General features: G+C 47.9%; 1 protein-coding gene and 1 long non-coding RNA gene across 7 annotated transcripts; one reads left to right on the top strand and one right to left on the bottom strand.

Moving 5' to 3' along the window:
* The first annotated feature begins 897 nt into the window (after positions 1 to 897).
* On the top strand, positions 898 to 15,672 carry LOC141726662 (uncharacterized). 3 transcript variants are annotated; one of them, XR_012577738.1, is made up of 8 exons: positions 898 to 1,075; positions 2,670 to 2,924; positions 6,495 to 6,539; positions 9,709 to 10,782; positions 11,433 to 11,766; positions 11,975 to 12,545; positions 12,910 to 13,511; positions 13,813 to 15,672. It is a non-coding gene; the product is annotated as an uncharacterized LOC141726662 (long non-coding RNA). The 3 variants fall into 3 exon arrangements; XR_012577737.1 differs by lacking the exon at positions 898 to 1,075 and adding an exon at positions 1,107 to 1,248 and having other exon boundaries at positions 9,709 to 10,483; positions 13,813 to 15,669; XR_012577736.1 differs by lacking the exon at positions 898 to 1,075 and adding an exon at positions 1,107 to 1,248 and having other exon boundaries at positions 13,813 to 15,669.
* On the bottom strand, positions 1,147 to 3,836 carry LOC141726661 (uncharacterized). Of its 4 annotated transcripts, none has more exons than XM_074531628.1 (5): positions 3,677 to 3,835; positions 3,523 to 3,566; positions 2,409 to 3,154; positions 1,967 to 2,042; positions 1,147 to 1,874 (listed from the first exon to the last, which is right to left on the bottom strand). In XM_074531628.1, the coding sequence occupies exons 1-5, from the start codon at positions 3,683 to 3,685 to the stop codon at positions 1,805 to 1,807; spliced, it is 945 nt and encodes a 314-aa protein (XP_074387729.1). In that variant the 5' UTR covers positions 3,686 to 3,835; the 3' UTR covers positions 1,147 to 1,804. The 4 variants fall into 4 exon arrangements, with proteins under 4 accessions (XP_074387729.1, XP_074387730.1, XP_074387733.1 ...); XM_074531629.1 differs by having other exon boundaries at positions 1,967 to 2,033; XM_074531632.1 differs by having other exon boundaries at positions 2,409 to 2,995.
* Positions 15,673 to 18,356: the final 2,684 nt, after the last annotated feature.

The following is an 18,356-nucleotide window of genomic DNA, read 5'->3' as shown; positions in this document are numbered from 1 at the left end:
CCAGCTCTCCTGGAGGCCCCTTTTTATATTATATATTATATCTCTATTAGATTTATGCCTACATACATATCAGCCCAAAAAGTGGCTCAGGCAGTCCGTGACTAGTTGTGGCCACCTGGGGTAGCCCAGGTGTGAGGGAATGTGCAGATCAGGGGGTGTGGGGGAGTGAGCAGATCTGTGGGTTATTTTAGAGAGCCTCAGGAAGTCTGGGAGGGTCCTAAGCGTTTATAGGGTGTTTGGGGAGGGAGAGCTATGGAGCATTTTGAGGGCATTCTGAGGGTATTTGGGATCTACCAGGGAGTCTGCAGAGGATGGAGGGGTTCTCTGGGGTTTTGGGAGGGGCTACAGGAGTGTATACTCCAGGTCCCCAAAGTCCTCTCAACCTGTTCTTCATGACAGGATTTATCTGCGCCTGTCAGGGAAGTTCACCACACAGACCCTGTTCCCGATTCCCATGAAATTTTGACGTGCGCAACATGCAGGAATGTTTTTCCTGCAATTTCCCTGGCTCCAAGAGGGAGCCCGGAAATGGCAGGAAAAAGTAGGGGGGGTGGGGGGCGCTTGTCCATCCCCCACATCGGCCATTGCAGTTTTGATTCAAATTTTAATTAAAAGCTGAACTGGTGCTGATACTGCAACAGGATCAGCGTCTTTCTCTACATTGTTGTCATCACGCCAATTCCCAGGAGACACTCGAGGGGCGCTTGGAGGCCAGCTGGGGGTGCTTGCGGGATCATTAAAGGGTCTGGAGGGGCGCTTAGGGGTCGGAGAGGCAGCTGGCGAGCACTTGGGGGTCAGAGGGGGGGGCATTTTGGGGGCAAGTAGGGGACGGGCGGACGTCGGGACCCGGAGGGGCACTTGGGGGTCAGGAGAGGGAAAGTGGGGGTACTTACGGGGCCCCGGGGCGCACTCACGGCTCAGGGGAGCACTCGGGGAGCAGCTGGGACGGTGCTTAGGGGACAGTCCCGGCCCTGACTGGCCTCTCGCGGGTCGCGGGGCATGACGGGAACCGCAGTCCCGGCTCTATCGGCGTCCTACGGGGCCCCGCGGTCTTTCGGGAGTTGTAGTCCAGGAAGTGAGTAAACTGGCGCGGAACCAGTGGCGAGTGGGAGGCGAGGGGGGGCACGAGGGGTTTTTGGGGGCGAGGGGGGAGCTTGTGACGCCCCCGTGACCCCCCCCCAGCGCCCTCAGGGCCGGAGGGACACCAGAACCCCCGGCGCCATGTCGGCCGTGTGAAGGTGAAGACAGGTGAGCCCCACTCCCACGGGTTTGGGGGTTCCCCGCCCCGATGCGTTCAATAAGCCCCCAGGCGCCCCTAGAGACTTCCCAGTCCCCACAGACCCCCCAACGCTGTCCTGGGAGCCCCAAAACATCCCACAGACCCCGGACCGTTAAAGACCCTCCAAAGCCCATGCGTCCCCTCAAAGTCCTTCCTGGACCCCCGATACCTTTCACAGATTTTCCCCAACGCTCCTAGAGTCTCCCCGAAAAATCCCATAGACCTCTTCTAGATGCCCTGAAGACACCCAGTGCCCTCCCAACCCCTCCCGATTCCCAGCGCTCCCGATAAACCCCCCAAATCCCTTCCTCAGCCTCAGAGCCCCTCCAAACGCCCCACAGACCCTCAGGGACCCCCTAGAGACACCCAGCACCCCGCCAACAGCCGCTTTGGAGCCCCCAGAACCCCCCAAATGCTCTTGGGGACACTTTGGGGGAGAAGGGATTTGGGGCAATCCCAAAGGTGGGGTAGGTAAGGGAGGGAGTTTTGGGGGTCTCCCCACCTCCCTGGAGCAATTTTGGAGTGTCATTGCTTTATTGTCCCCACCATGGGTTGGGGGTGCCCAGGTGGGCATTCCAGGAGGGTCTCAATGGCCCTGGGGAGAGAAGGAGAGCAAATGGGGAGTTAGGGGGACCTGAGGGAGGCACAGGGGCAGATCCCTGAAATCTGGGGGCGGGGATGTCCTACCGGAGGCGTTCCCTTACGGCCCGGCGGTGGCATCGCAGCATCCAGAGGAGGGGGTCCCCAAGAGGGCCTGGGGGGGCTGCATGTCAGAGGAGATGGCTGTCCCACAAGTGTTCCCCCAGCCTCACAAGGGACTTGCTGAGCCAGAAGTGTCTCCCCAAACCACAAGTGCCCCCTCAGCCCCTCAAGTGACCCCTGACCCACAATTGCTCCCCTTGCCCCTGGCCCACAAATGACCGCCTTGGCCCGCAGGGGAACCTCTAGGCCCACCAGTGACCCCTCTGACCCACAAATGCCCCCAGCCCCACAAAGGTACCTCATGACCCTCAATAGCTCCCAGCCTTTGAGTGACTCCCTGGCCAACAAGTGACCCCCATGACCCACAAGTGACCCCGTGACCCTCAAGTGACCCCCATGACCCTCAAAGGCTCCTCTGGTGCCTCACCCAGTGGCGGCTGCCACGGCGCCTCCTGTAGGGCATCATGTGCACTGCTCCGGATTGGCTGTGGGGCCTCACGGGGGTCACGTGACCTGAACCCGGGCCCTCCCTGGGGCGGGGGCTCAGGAAGCGCCTCCCTTGCAGGCCCCAGGGCATCCTGGGAGCTGCGTGACTTCCAATATGGGGCACACCACAGAGCCCCGAGGCAGTCATGTGACCCCTGAAATGGCTCCTGCAGCAAAGGCTCATGGGAGTCTCGCTTCCCAGGCGGCGCCCCCTGGTGCAGAGGTGCACAGCAGCTGCTGCTGATTTGCCGCAGGGCATGGTGAGAGTCGCGTGACTGTGAGTATAGTGCCCCCTGCAGGGTATCCAGAGAGCTGCTCCTCATTGGCCAGAGGGTCTTGCGGGAGTCAGGCGGCCTCCAACATGGATCCTGCCACAAGGGTTCCTGGGAGACAGCCTGGGGTGAAGACGCTCCCTGGTGCTTGCAGAAGTGTCTCCCGATTGGCCATGGCGCCTCAGGTGAGTCACGTGACCTTCCCGGCGGCACTCCCTGCAGGGAACCCCGGGGAGCAGCAGAGCCCAGCAGGGCCCTGCACACCAGGGGCGTGTCCAGCGCTGGCTCCTTCCCTCGGCACCGCCCCAAGCGCCATTGGACGAGGGGGTCATCGAGGGTGGAGCTGCTGGGGGCGGAGCCAAGCAGCGCCTTTGCCCTTTCTGGCCCGCGGGGGCGGGGCTTGAGCAGGGCCTGGCTGGTGGGGGGGAGGAGAAGGTTGGGGAGGGGCGAGGACCCCCCGAAATGCTGACCCTGTACTGCCCCCGTGGGACTGGTGGTCTCGGGCGGAGTTTGAGGGGCTGCGGGACGCACTTATGGTCACAATGGGGTGTCTGGGGCATCACCTGGGATCGGGTGCGGTAGCTGAGGGTCCCCGAGGCGTGCCTGGGTCTCACCGGGGCAAGGGAGGGGATTGGCAGGCGCTTAGAGGTCTGGGGCGGCATTTGGGGGTCTGGGGAGCACTCTGAGCCCGGGACAACACTGAGGGAACGGGGGAGCAGACTGGGGCCTCCTAGGGGCGCTTGGGGATCCCGAGGGGCACTTGAGGCCGGGCTGCTTTCCCACCTCCTTTGCATCAGGCGCTCCGTTCGCTGCTCCAGGCTGAGCTTCTGCGGGAGGTATGCGGGAAGTGACGCGGGGCCCTCCCGAGCCCCCAAATTCTTCTTCGAGACCCCCCCAAATTCCCCCCTCGGTCCCTTCCGGAGCCCTCAGGCCTCACCCGCTCCATCGCCCGCGCTCTCGTTTGGTTTGCCCCGGCGTTCCGAGCTCGGGCGCTGATTGTTTCAGCGCGGGGACGGGCGGGCGCTGCCGCCAATGGGAGGCCGGGGAGGGGGAAGGCGGGAAGCGGCGGCGCCGAGCGCGGCCGGGCAGGGGAGGGGTCCGTGGGAGGCTTTGGGCATGCGCGGAGGCGTTTGGGGGCTCTGGAGGCGCTGAGGGATGCCCTGGAGTATAAATGGGGGTCCCGGGAGGCGTTTGCGGCTCTGGGGCGCTGAGAGATGCGCGGGGAGTTCTGGGCGTTAGTGGGGTGGTTTTGAGGGTCTCAGAGAGGTTGTTTGGGATTCCCAGGGAAAGGTTTGGGGTGGAAGGAGGCTGGTGTGGTTCTGGGCATCCTAGAAAGGACTTGGCGGTGCAGGAGGGTCCCAGTGTGGTTTGGAAGGCTCTCGGGGTGGTTAAAGTGGCGGAGAGCTGGGATCCCGCTGACAGAGACCCCCTGATATCCCCCATGGACCCCCCTCCAATTTCCCCTAGGAACTCCAAACCCTCCCAGAGCCCGGCAGGACTCTCTCAGCTCACCTTACATCTGTAAGCCCGTGCAAGGGAATGATACCAAAACTGGCTGGCAAATAAACTTTCTAACACCATTTGAAGCATTAGAAAGCAAGCGTTCTTTGTCTGCGCAGAACACACTGAAGGATTTCTCCTTTAATCTGATGTGTGCAATAAAACTTTGCCACAGGGTATGGTCCTGGAGGGACCACGAACAGGTCTCTGGTTCGAATCATATTCACGGAATGCTTCCATATTACACATGACCTTTCCTTGAACGTTTTCCTTGGGCATGTCCAGTTATGTAACTTGACAAAAACCCCGCTATATTCCTCATTACCTATTTGTCCACTGGCTCCAGCTGTGCTTGTGATCCTCTGTGCACACCTTTACATCCTTCCAGCTTTTTTGCCAGTTAGTCTTTAAGCTCCATCCATTGCCTTCAGGGCAACTGAAAATTTCTCTTCTGCATGTCACTTACCAGGAACCCCAAAACCCTTCCTGGGACCCCCATGGCCCCTCAGGGACTTTGTGGTTTGGGAGGTTCAGAGGGCTGAGGGGATCCCTGGGTAGTTTTGGGGGTCCCTGGATGGCTTTGGGGGTGGGGTCTCTGTCTCTGGAGAGTTTTGAGCATCTCTGTGGAGTTCAGAGTTTCCCTATTTTTATATCTTTATTTTAAGGCAAAAGCCCTTTAATTCCCTGTTTGCCGTCGTCTCTCCTGGTTCCATGTGGTTTTCTTCAGCTTTTTCAGTCATTTGGGCCAGAATTTCCCATACCCTGGATTCTCTGCTGGGACTTGGGTCATTAATTTTGGGTAAAAAACGTCTGGATTTGGTGGTGTCCTTTCCCTGCTGTCATGGGGCAGAGGCCACCATGGGGACAGCGATTCTGGGAGTTCAGGAAATTTGGGATGATTGTTGTGGGTCCCACACCTGTCATGACATCCCTGTCACTCACATCTATCAAATGTCTTGTGGGTTCCACTCCCATCATTTCCCATCCGTGACAGGATCCAGCTGCCAGCTCCCAAATTCTCTGGAACTGTGGGCCATGCCCCCCACCCCCATCTTGAAATTCTGCTGAATCTGCCCAAATCTGCATGGTTTGGCTGTGGCTTGAGTATTTTTTATTTGGGTATAAAAGGAGTGACTTTGGTACAAACACTATGTGTCCGCAGGAGCCCAGGAATTCAAGAGCCAAGGGGCCAGTGAGTGGGGAAGAATGGGGAGGCTTCGTTCCCTGTTTATTCCTGGTTTTCCTTATTGTTTAGTGACAGGCAGAAATTGAGGATTTTATCTGCCCAAATTTCAGAATTTTTTACCCTTTCCCTTCCTCAGTTTTAGGGCTTTTTTCCTTCTTTTCCCCAAAAGTTCCATAATTTTTCTTCTAAAATGTTGGGTTTCAAACACTTTTTTCCACAGTAAAAAAATAAAACATTTGCCCATATCCCCCCAGATCTCAGGGCTTTCCCCTTTTTTGTGCACTTTTCCTCCAAATTTCAGATTTTTTCCCCCTCATCATGCCAAAAATTCAGTGGGATTTTTCTTCCCCTTTTTGAGGCCAAATTGAGTATTTGGGAGGGTTTGTGTGGAACAAGATGAGTGAAGGGTTTTCCTGGATGTTAAGCCCCATTTTGATCCAAATTTGGAGGATATTGAGAAAAAAAATATCCATATACCGAAACTGGGGGCAGGGGGAGTTGGAGAAAAATTAATCCTTTCCGTGAAGTTTTAGTGTGGATTTGGTGGAAATTTGGTACGGAGTGGGCATCAGGGGTAGGTGGGAGGGCTGTGTCAGAATTTTGACCCCATTTTGACATGAATCCAGGTGATTTTATTTAAAATTCATCTGATTTTGGAGTGAATCTGATATAGAAGGAGAATGTGATGTGGCCTCAAGGTGAGGAGAAGAATGGGGGGAGGGATACTTAATCCCTGTTTAATTCCATTTTGACCAAAAGTGGGGGATTGGGAGAAAAAATATTTTGACCCAAAGTGGGAGAATTTGGGAAGAAAAACAATTTTGATCCAAACTTGGGTAATTTTGGACAAACTTTTTAGAGTTTGGCATGTTTGGTGTGGACTTGGGGGTAGTGGGAGCCAAAATAAGCCCCAGGAGGTTTCTGTGGGGTGAAAAGAGGTATTTTAGTGTATTAAAAGACATTTTGGGGTGATTTGGGGGTGACTTGAGGCTTCTGGAGCCTCAGAGGTCACATGGATTTTTCCCACAAAATAACAGGCTTTAGTGCTTTTTCGGTGTTTTTTTTACAGGGGTGGCACAAGATGGGATCTGATGGCTCCTCCTTCCCTTCTGTGGTAAATAAAATCCCTGTTTTCCATGCAAAATCCCCAAATTTCTTGGATTTTTTATTTATTTCCAGACTTTTTAGCACAGAAGATGAAATCCTGAACGCCTGGGCTTGTTTTTGCCTGAAAGATCCCTTCTTCCCTCATTTTGTATTTTTCCAATAACCTCTCAGCAACCTCTCAGATTTATTATGTTTAACCAAAAATCCCATTTTGAAATATTTTTTTTAATCCAAACCCCTTTATAATCTTCTTCTTTTTTCATTAATGCCTGATTAATTTTCTTGGAAAATAAATTCCCTTTTCCCTCACTTTCTACAGAAAACAAAAAAAAAGTGCACTTTGTCCTGGTTATGTTAGTTTACTTTTGGTTTGTTTTTTTGTGGGTTTTTTTTGGTGGCTTTTTGTTTGTTTGTTTGTTTGTTTCTAGCTAAAATTTTAATGTTCAGTTTTAGTGTTTTACCAGGACAAAACCACAAGATCTATATGCTGGAATTGTATTTTTTTCCCAGGGAACAAAGATCTATTTTTAAAAGGTTTTTGTAAATGAAAAAAAAAGTCCTTTTATTTGCTCTCCTTTAATAAAAGCATTTGGTTCTTAAGGAAAACTAAGAAAATCCTTTTATTTCTTATTTTCCTGGCTTTTTTCTGATTTTCATTAAAACCGTTTATCAACCCAATTTATAGTGTTTTAAATTAAAAAAACCCCTTTTTATTCCCTTAACATTTTCTTGTTTCTTCTTTTATTTTATTTAGTTTTATTTTAAAAAATTATTCATTAAGGAAAAATGCCCTCTTGAATTCTCTTTTAAGTTTCAGCTATTTTTAAAGAAAGAACTTCACTCTGTTCTAATTCTTAAAATCGTGATTGCTCATTTCTCTCTTGATTTTTCTTCAAAGTCCCTTTTCTTAAAAAAGCAACTCTTTTTCATGTATTATTTCAGAAAGGCCCCATTAATCCTATTTTTTATTAATAGTTAAACCTCATTATTCCCTATTTTCCCCCCAAAACACTTAAATTCAATTTTTTTCAGAAAAAATCACCAGAGTTATTTTTTTAATCTACTATCCCCAATTCTCTATTTTTTAAATTAAAAAGCCTCTTATGATGGGCTTTTATATATACACCGAGTTTTAATAAATTTTAATCGCATTTTCCTGGTTTTTTCCCCATAAAATCTCAAAAATTCTTATTTTTTATTTTTGGGTTTTTTAAATTAGGAGAAGATACCCAGTTTTTAACCTGTTTTGAGGCAAAAAACAGCTATGTTGGGTTTTTTGTAGCAGTAAAAAAACTCCGAAAACATTTTTGACCCTTTTAAAATATTTTCTGTTTTGTTTTCCTTTTAGATATTTCTAGGTATTTTATATATTTTTTTCTATATACATTTTATCTTATACCCAATATGTACAATTTTAATTGACTAGTAATAATATTACATAGTGTAACTTAATAGCATAGTATTGATTAATAGGACAATAATTGCTTATTAGTACTTATTTATATTTTTATATGTTGTGCATAAATTAATAATATACATCCACTACAGTAGTTCCGTATGAATGTGTAATACAGTCTCCACTGTAATTAAATAGAAAACTCAACATATGATCTACTCTGCTGTAATTATGTTGTTATTATCATTATTCTTGATATGCATTTTTTAATATTAATTTCTGTGAAAATTCAGTATAAAATTATTTAAAAGCTTATATGGAGATACAAAAGATGTGAGCTATAAAAGCATGTAATATATTTTCTATTCATATAATAGTGCATTAATTAATGTAGCACACTATATTGCTATTATATATAACTATATCTAGTTATTAAGAGATAATTATGAATGATAGAATAGATATAAATTACTATAAATATAATTATATAATGCAATTAAAGAATAATTTACAATGTAATATGGCATAAAGTTGCATAATATTATATGAATGATATTATGTTATTATATATTATAATGTATTATAACTGTATGCAATGTATGGGAATTACATTTAATAATATAATTACATATAATGATTATATTACATATAATAATAATTATATTATTATAATTATATTATCATAATATAATTATGAGAGTAATATCTACTCTCATAATTCTTATATTAATTACACATAATGGTAGGGTATATTGCAATATAGTACAATACAATGGTATATTAATTCAATTCTAGTCTCCAGTATACTCTCTACCTTTGCAATTTTGCTCCTTACTGCTTATTTTTGCTTGATTTTTACCATTTTTTTCCCAAACCGTTTCTATGAAAACAAGAAATAAAATTATTTAAAATCATTATCTGTATAATTTTGTAGAGAAAATATAAACCACGTACTGTTGTATATATTTATAAAAATAACATGTTAAATTATCTTCTACTATGATTAACACTGAAATAAGTTCAATAGCCACACCATTTATTATCATACTACTTTAATTGTTTTTTAATATTTATGGATTTGGAATAAATCTTTGCTGATATTTCTATCAAAATTAAGTACAAAATAACAGAAAAAATATTACTATGTATTTAAATGTAAGTATTGTATATCACAGTGTTATAATTAATATGTCTCTATAATAGTAACATAAAAAACAATATAACTGAGTTAAATAATGGATAACAGTATAATAACAGAGTAGCAGGTTAAAATGTAATTGACATATTTTTACTGATATATGAGTCTTATATTATTAATATTTTATCAATGTGCTAGTAAGTAGTAATATATTAAAGTATATTACAAAATACCATGAATACAAAATGAACACAGGGTACGCTAATATAAATATCTACTAATATTGTTGTATTAAAGGAATAGTATTTTATATAATTAATACTAGTTAATAATACATTATTTCATATTATTAACACATTAATATATTTTAATAATTTGTTAATAGAATACAAATGTTGTTTATTAACATAACAAGCTGTAAATAGAATTTCTAATTTGATAATATATAAAAATAGACTCTAGAAATTGTATAGTGCAGCCATATCTTTAATGTAATTTCAGTACAATTCCTACTGTAAAATAGGGAAATTGATGTATAAACACATATAGAATTGACATAAAAATATAAAAGCCCCCTTTATATAACCCCCTTGGTTAATATAAACATTAACCAAGGCCCCCTTTTTCTCCCCGTTTTCCCAGCACTCTCCAGTGCCAGCTACCAGGGCTGGGAGTTCCTGGCCGTGTTCCCACAGAACAACGACGAGTCCCCCAGCATGTACCTGCAGCTGCTGCTCACCTCCTATGGCCCTGCTGACACCCAAGTGTCAGTGACGCTCTGTTGCGGCTCCATCACCTGGAACATCACCCTGAGGCCAGATGTCACTGTGCCCTTGCCCTTTCCTGCTAGCCTGGAACGTGATGGAAGCCACACTTCCCATAAAACCTTGGTGGTTGAGGCCAGTGCTGACATCTCTGTGACGTCTGTCGGCACCAATGGCTACACTGTGGGTGCCACTGCCCTCCTGCCTATGGAGAGCCTGGGCACCAGGTACTATGTGTGACACCGGTTGGGAACTAAACTTATGGCCTGACTGAGTTTGTGGTGGCCACCGACCCCACCACCATCACTATTAGCATCACCACCAGCACCACTTTCCACTGTGCTGGGGCCACATATGTCCCCGTTGCTGTGCTCCACCTATTCCTGCAGCCCTAGCATAGCCTGCAGCTCCAGAGCAGCCAGGACTTCACTGGAACAATTGTGGTTGTCCTCAGTGGCCACACCTGTGTCAAGGTATCTGTTGGCTTTGACTTTGTGGTGGAGCAGTTCCTCCCAAAGACAGTGTGGGGGAGGAGCTACGTGTGGCCGCCCAACCCACTGCAGACAGAGGCTGACTTCGTTTATGTGGTGACGCATGAAGACAACACCATCAACTGCAGCACCGGGAGCAGGAATGCCACTGTGGCCATGGCGGTAGGGGAGGTGCAGATGTTCGTGGTGAACTGTGGGGTGCAGAGGTTCAGGGACATCACACCATAACCAATATGGTCCAGTGAAGCCAAATTTATTATTCCTAAAAGGGCTATATTTATAATAAGTTTCTACTGTTTATGTGTCTATAGCTAATACATGATTGGTTAATCCTAGCTGTTCACGCGTCTAAAATAGAATGCTGATTGGATCAGCTAATTTTTCACACGTCTTGCTGTGGTTGTCTGGTCCGCCCATGGCTTCTCTTTTTTCTCCCTTTCTCAAGCTTGCTGACAAACTTGGTGAGTCCTGATGACTCTTCTTCTTGTATCTTTTTCAAGGACATACTGACTCCATTTCTGAATATGTCCATTATCCATTGTTTGTGAACGTGTCCATTATCCATTATTACAAGCAGGCTGGATTGTGCATCAGCTGAACGTGGCCATTGCAAAAAATCCTCAACCTGCAAAAAATCCTCAACAGTGAACCATAACTCCCACCCGAACATCAGTGCATAGTGGCAGTGCAGGTGGTGTTTTTCTTCAGTGGGTCATCTTGGCAAGATCCCTTCCTTGTTGTCCCACCTGCCACTGCCCATTGCCCTGCATTCCGCTTTAGCAGTGTGCCCAGCCAGTACAGCCATGCCATCCTCATTGCACCCGCCACTGCCACCACCACCCTCACCCATTGGCCAGACAACACCATGGCATGGCAGGCCATTCCTGGCACAGATTTCTCCTGGGCCAGCATCACCATGAGTGCAGTGATGCAGAGTGCTGAGAACTCACAGGTGTCCATTGGGCTCCTGGTGTTTGGGTTCCAGACTCACACTGGATATGGTTTCCTGGGGCTCTGTGCTGCCAGTGAATACAGTCAGTCCATTGTTGTGTCACCCCAATGGCTGGGTGTTGTGCAGTTGACCATTAATGGGTTTTCCCCTTTTTTTCAGTCCCCACACCAGTCTCCTGTGAGGATTTTGGTATGTGAGGAGAGGTGTGAGATGGTGGCTGGACCAGCCAGAGTGCATCCAGGAGACTTTCTCCACCTGTTGGCTCTCTGATGGGCCACTACTGCAGTTTTGATGAAAAACCTTTGATTTCATGGGAGCATGTGCCTACACCTTGACCACCATCTGCAATCCTGATCCCACCTTTCCTGCTCTCTCTCTTGCGGTCAAAAAGGAGGAAAAGGAGAACTCCAAAGTTTCCTGCATCGGCTCCATCACCATCCAAGTCGACAACATGACTGTCACTGCTGTCCAGTCAGAGAATGGGATGGTGAGGGTAAGCAAAAACCATCATAATTTCCCAATTTTTTTAAATTTTGCTGCAATTACATATTTAGCAATGATCTTGAGGGTCTTTTCCTAAATAATTCCCAGATTTCCTGGTGTGCAGGTAACCCTCGTATGAAAACACTTCCAGTCTTCTTGAACTCCATGCCTAGTTTTGATGCATTTTGGTTGTTTTGATGGTTGTTGTTGTCCTCCAGGTGAGCAACCACCACTTGTGCCTCCCCATTTTCCTCTCCCACGGGAAGGTCCACATCCACCAGAAGGGTAAATCCACGTTGATCCAATCAAATTTCAAGCTGAAGGTCCTCTACAGCTGGGATGATCATGTAGTGATCAAACTTCCAGCTCCTCTTTCTAGAAACATCTGCGGAATGTGTGGGAACAACAATGGGGATCCCCAGGATGACTCTCTCTCCTGATGGAAAACAAGTGTGGGATATTGTGGAGTTTGGGTGGAACTGGAAGGCGACCAATGAGAGTGGCCACTGCCAGGACATCTGTGATGGTGACTGTGGGCGGTGCAGATGGGACCAGGTGCATTCTACATGCAAGGCAGAGACCTGGTGTGGGAAGTTGTCCCAACATTCTGGGCCATTCCAGTCGTGTCATGACACTATCAGTCCCAATATCTATGTGAAGAACTGTATCTATGACCTGTGTGCCAATGAGGGGCATCGCAATGCCCTGTGCCATTCTTTGAGATCTATGCTGATGACTGCCAGGAGGAGAGGATCAGTGCTTCCCACTGGAGGAAACAGCTGGAATGTTGTGAGTAGAGGATGGTTGGGTGAAAGTACTCCTTGGGGTGGGTGGAGGCTAATTGATGTGGGACTAAAGATCCATGGGATCATGGATTGAGAAAGGCCATAGCAGCAGATCCAATCAGGAAATCCATGGAACTCCAAGGAGATTCCAGAAAGCCCACGTAGAAAGTCCACAAAGTCCGTGGAGTCTCTAGAAAGTCTGAGCAGGAAGTCCGCAGAGACTCCAGAAAGTCCAGGTAGAAGGGCTAGAAAGTCCATGGAGACTCCATAAAATCCATGGAGTCTGCAGGGTATTTGTGTAGATAGTCAAAGAAGTCTGTCCCACCATGTGCCGTCCCACCCTGACCACTGTCTCCCTCCCTGTCCAGCTCTCACTTGCCCGCCCAACAGCACCTACAGCACTTGTGGCCTCGCCTGCCTCCCTACCTGCAACATCCCTGCTGTGTCATCCAGCTGTGCTGCTGTCACCACCTGTGTGGACACCTGCGTGTGCCATGAGAGCCTTGTCCTTGATGCCAACACCTGAATCGCCCCTTCTGAATGTGGCTGTGTCATTCAGGGTTTCTTCTATGGCCTTGGCGAGGAATTTTGGCGTGACCTGACTTGCATCCAACACTGTGTGTGTGACAGCGGCAGACAGTGTGCCGGGATTCTGGTTGTGGCACTGAGGAGGGACGCTGGGTGGAGGAGAGGATCCAGGATTGTTATCCCAAAATTTCTGGGGTCTGCACTGCTGTTGGAGCCACCCACTATGAGACCTTTGATGGCAAGGGGTTCATCTTCCAGGGCATGTGTGTGTCCTACCTGTTGGTAGGGTTGTGTGAGGAAACTCAAAATTTGGTGGGATGCCAGGTGTTGGATGCAGAAAGGCAACCTTAGTGACAGCCTCGTGTCATCCATCACTGTGGTGATAGTCAGAGTCTACAAGAAGACCATCAGCATCAGCAGGGAACATCCTGGAAAAATCATGGTGAGTTTAGGAAATGATCCCTTATCTTTTCACCACACTGTCCACCTCATCCCAAACCTCATCCCATGAACATCTGAAATGTAATTAAATGAACATCATTTGTTCCAGATCAATGAGTGGTTGATCAGTCTCCTCTTGGGACTTGGTCCTTCTCATTCTCTTAAATCCAAAATTTAATTCAATCCAAAATTTAATTCAATTCAAAATTTAATTAAATTGACACTTTTTGGTTGCTCTGGCTGTTGAAAATAGTTTACCCTCAGTCTCCCAATTTGATCAATTTCTATGGTTTTCTCCCCAGACTGATGAGCAGTTGGTCAATCTCCATAGCACAACAGTGAAAGAAAGATTGTTGTCTATCGTCACGGGCAGGACGTGGTGGAAATGACCAGTTTTGGCCTTGTTGTCACCTATGACTGGTACAGCCACATCACCACCATGGTGCCCAGTGGCTTCACCAATGCCCTATGTGGGCTCTGTGGGAACTACAGTGGCGCTGCAAGCGACAACATGATGATGAGGAACAACCATGGGACGTCAGACCCAGATGCCTTCAGGAGCAGCTGGAAGGTCACAGATGTCCCAGGATGTGGTGAGAGGTCAACAGTGGAATGTTCCAGGACACTTGCACCTTCCTGGCTGCAGCAGGAAGTCTCTGGGATGGGGTGTGAAATTATTTTGGAAGTGGATGGACTCTTCAGAGCATGTCATGGTCATGTTGATGGCCACCAGTACTTCCAGAGCTGCATCCATGACTCCTGCCTTTTCCCCTATCAGGAAGAAAGGATGTGTCCAATCGTTGCCCTCTACGCCACCACCACCAGGCTGCTGATGTGTCCATTGAGAGGTGGAGGACAGATAATTTCTACTGTAAACTGGGACAATGGGAGGGTTTTTTCTTCAGCAGTATACAAAGGATCCTCAAGTCTACGCCAAATCCATGTATGAACAACCCGGAAGTGCATGGGAATCCCACCCAAAGTCTTGGTTGATGCCATAATTCACTCAAAATAAACCCTTCCTAAGGTAGAAGTTGTCTCATCTGGAATAATTTACCTCCTCAAAATCTCCAATTTCCTGGTGTAGGCTACAAAGTGGATAATTTAGAGGGAGAACCACCAAAAAATGTACTAAAAATAGTGGAATTGGGTTAAAGAGATCCAGCCTGGAGGTCAGTTAAGGACCCAGTGTGGAGCAATCCCATTCTTTGAGTGAGTGTTCCATTTTTCTCCATAAAAATGTGAGAAATCGGGTGGTTTAGTGGAAGAATTCCTATTGTAATGGGTTGGGATATTCCTTATGGATGATCATTGGATCATCATCAGATAATCATTGGATTGTCATTTGATGATGCCCCTCGTCATGTGCACAGGGATGAAAACTGAGCGTTTGCCATGGGCTAAAAAGCTCTGTATTTGGTGAAGTTTGCACTTGAATTCCAGGAAACTTCCAGGATTTGGCTTGGAATTTCTTGGTTCCTCATGAATCCCATTGTCTCCTGGCAGATATTCCCTGTCCTTCCAACAGCTCCTATGAGCTCTGCTCCCACACCTGCCAGCACATCTGCGGCGCTGACTCTGCCACATGCCAAGGGCAGTGCTGCAAGGGCTGCATATGTCAGGATGGTGTCATGCTCAGCGGTGACGAGTGTGTGCCCATGTCCCACTGCGGCTGCAGCCACCATGGAGTCTACTACAAAGGTGGGGAGGCATTCTACCCCACAGAGCAGGAGATGTGCCAGTGCCTCTCTGGTGGCACTGTGGAGTGCCAAAACACTTCCTGTCCTGGTGGTGGCCATGGGAACGTTGTCAGTGGTTTCTTCCAGTGTCCCTCGCAGGTACCCAGCACCACAGGTGGCCACACCTATGTCACCTTTGATGGGATGGCCTTCAACATCGCTGGTACTTGCTCCTATGTCCTCACCCTGACTAGCACAGGTGACAACATGACATCGTTTATTGTCACACTCTAGAAGGAGGAGCAGCAGAAGGGGAAGGTCCCAAGCATCCAAGCATTGTCTGTGGAAGTCTATGGGGTCACCTTGACCTTGAAACACAGAAAAAGGGCTGACGTCATGGTAAGGCACTTTATGTTCCAAATTTCCCAGGATGCCCCCAAACTGGGTTTCTTTGATGGAAGGGACTCCTCAGCCCATCTCCAATCCCAGTCCAACTTTTCTTTCTAAGTAAGATCTGTAAATGCATTAAAACCTTGGTTGGAAGCTGTTTTCCTTAAATTTTTCATTGCAGCTCCTATCAACGCCGAAACTCTGTTTCCTTGGTGAGGGGTGCCCTCACCCGATCTCCAAGACTAATCCTTTCTCATACGAACTTTTCCTTCCAAGTGGGATCCACAAATATGTCAGAATATTGTTTGGAAGGTGTTTTCCCCAAATTTTGGGTCCCACCTCGTCACTGGAGGACTCTTCCTACTCTATCCCAGGTGGACTCCACCTGTCACAATCTCCTCACCATCCTGAATGAGGGACAGGTCCAGGTCTACCCACATGGGACAGGTGTCCTGCTCTGCACTGACTTCAGCCTCGTTGTCCATTATGACCTCATCCAGCACATGATGGTCACAGTCCCCCAGACCTACATGGGGCACTTGTGTGGCCTCTGTGGCAGCTACAATGGCCAATACAATGATGATTTCCAGCTTTCCAGTGGCCAGCTGGCTCCAGATCGACATGGAAAACAACAGAGACACCTTGTGATGACGCCTGTTCCAAGGATGAGTGTCCCACCTGCACAGAGAAGAAAGTGGCAATCTTGCAACAACCCAGCTGCTGTGGCCTCCTCATGGCCCCTGAAAGTCCCTTTGGCTTCTGCCATCGCATCATTGACCCCATCCCATATTCCCAATCCTGCATCCATGACCTCTGTATGAGGGGATGGGACACACATGCCCTGTGCCAGAGTATCCAGAGCTGTGTCACTGCATGCCAAGGTGCCAGAGTCACTGTGGGGGCTCGGAGGACACCATCCTTCTGCTGTGAGTTTGGGAGGGCAAATGTCCCCTGTTTGGAGTTGGGAAGATCTCCACGTGATACTGGAGCTTGGGGGGCACAGGTGGGTAATGTTCCCTGTTTGGGTCAGGGTGACAGTGGTGACACACAGGACATGGGATGATGGTGATGGGATGAGCTTTAAGGTCCCTTCCAACCCAAATCAATACATGATTCCATGAAAACTCCAGCCCTCACCTGCCCAGCCAACAGCACCTACTGCCTTAGCACCAACACCTCTGCCAACATCTGCACCCAAAATACCACCACCTGTCACCAAACCTGCACTGAGGGCTGCCAGTGCCACCAGGGTTCTCTTTGACAGACACAGATGTGTTCCCAAATATTACTGTGGATGCTTTAGGGATGAAGAATACTATAAGGTACTTTTTCTGGCTTTTTGCCCTGTTTTTTGTATTTTGTGTGTTTTTTCCCTGTCGTTTCCCCCCCTATTTTATGCATTTGCTTCATTTTTCCTTGTTCTCATTCTTCCTTCTTTTATTTTTATATCCTTACCTATATTTTTCCTGCATCTGCTTTCCTTTCTCTCTGCATTTACTTTCTTTCTGCTTTCTCTCTGCTTTCCTTTCCTCTGCATTTCCTTTCTTCCCCCTATTTTTAGGCAGTTATATATTTTTCTTGCCTGTATTTTTCTCTGTATTATGCATTTGCAATTCTTTTTCTGCATTTTCTCTCATTTTTTAATATTTTTACTTTTCCCCAGCATTTCCCTTCTATTTTATTACATTTATGTCTTTTTATCCTGCATTTCCCCTTTTTTCCCTATTTATAGGGAAGGTATGCATGTACATCCCTTTACCTTGTAATTTGTTCACTATTTTCCCTATTCTTCTGCACTTTTGCCCTGTTTTCTGCATTTTTTCTTTTATATCCTATTTCCATGGATTTCCCTTGGGACCACCCACCCCAAAGATGGGATGTCATTGATCCCAGGAGACACCCATTGACCCCAGATGACCCCCAGTAGACCCACTGCCCCCATTGACCCCCTTTGTTTCTTCCCTCCCTTTCCCAGCTCTCACCTGCCCCCCCAAAGAGGCACTACCAGCTGTGTGCCCGCACCTGTGAGCACACCTGTGCAGGTGTGCCGGCCCCGCCCCCTGCAGTGAGCGCTGCTGTGAGGGGTGTGAGTGCGCCGAGGGGCTGCTGTTCCACGGGGCCGCTGCATCCTCCCGGACCTGCGGCTGCCTCCACCAGGGGCGCTACTTCCAGGCGGGTGTGGCCCCAGTGCCTCCCAGCACAGCCCAGCTCCAGCCCTATCTCCTTCCAGGCTCCTCATGGTGATCCCGGGTCCCTTCAGTGTGCCTCCCACAGTGTCCCCAGTCCCTCCCAGTATACCCAGCATACCCTACATCACAATTTCTCCCCGTGTGTCCCACTTCCCCCACACACATCCCCCAGTGGATCCCCCATTACCTCAGGGCTGAGAGAGCTCAGGGTCTCTTCTCCCCTCCAGTCTCCCCCAGTATTCCCTGTATTGCCACAGTTCCTCCCAGGGTATTTGAGTCCTCCCCAAATTTCCCCCACAGCATTCCCAATCCTTCCCAATTTGTCTCTGTTCTCCCCACAGTGCCTCCCAATGCATCCCAGCTTCTTAGTGGGGGAATTTAGTGTCCTTCCTAGTCTCCCAGCTTGTCCCAATGTCTCCCTCTGTCTTCACCAGTGTTCCCAGTGTCCCCCAGCAGGTCCCAGTCCCTGCAGTGTGCCTCCCATGGGGGACATTGGGATGTGTGGGGACATGGCCACATGCTGGGGACATGTTAGCGATCCCCATGGGCACCCACTGGGGATATGAAGACACATAGGGGATATGGGAG

The sequence above is a fragment of the Zonotrichia albicollis genome, chromosome 37 (assembly GCF_047830755.1).
Source record: "Zonotrichia albicollis isolate bZonAlb1 chromosome 37, bZonAlb1.hap1, whole genome shotgun sequence".
NCBI classification, from domain to species: domain Eukaryota; kingdom Metazoa; phylum Chordata; class Aves; order Passeriformes; family Passerellidae; genus Zonotrichia; species Zonotrichia albicollis.
The sequence above is the reverse complement of the archived record's forward strand: the minus strand, read 5'-3'. Positions and strand labels throughout refer to the sequence as shown.

Coding starts and splice junctions, on each gene's coding strand:
- LOC141726661 (XM_074531628.1), bottom strand. Junction 3,155..3,522: donor GAGCGCCTGATGCAAAGGAG/GTGGGAAAGCAG, acceptor CCCCCCCACCAG/CCAGGCCCTGCTCAAGCCCC. Junction 2,043..2,408: donor GCCGTGGCAGCCGCCACTGG/GTGAGGCACCAG, acceptor TCTGACATGCAG/CCCCCCCAGGCCCTCTTGGG.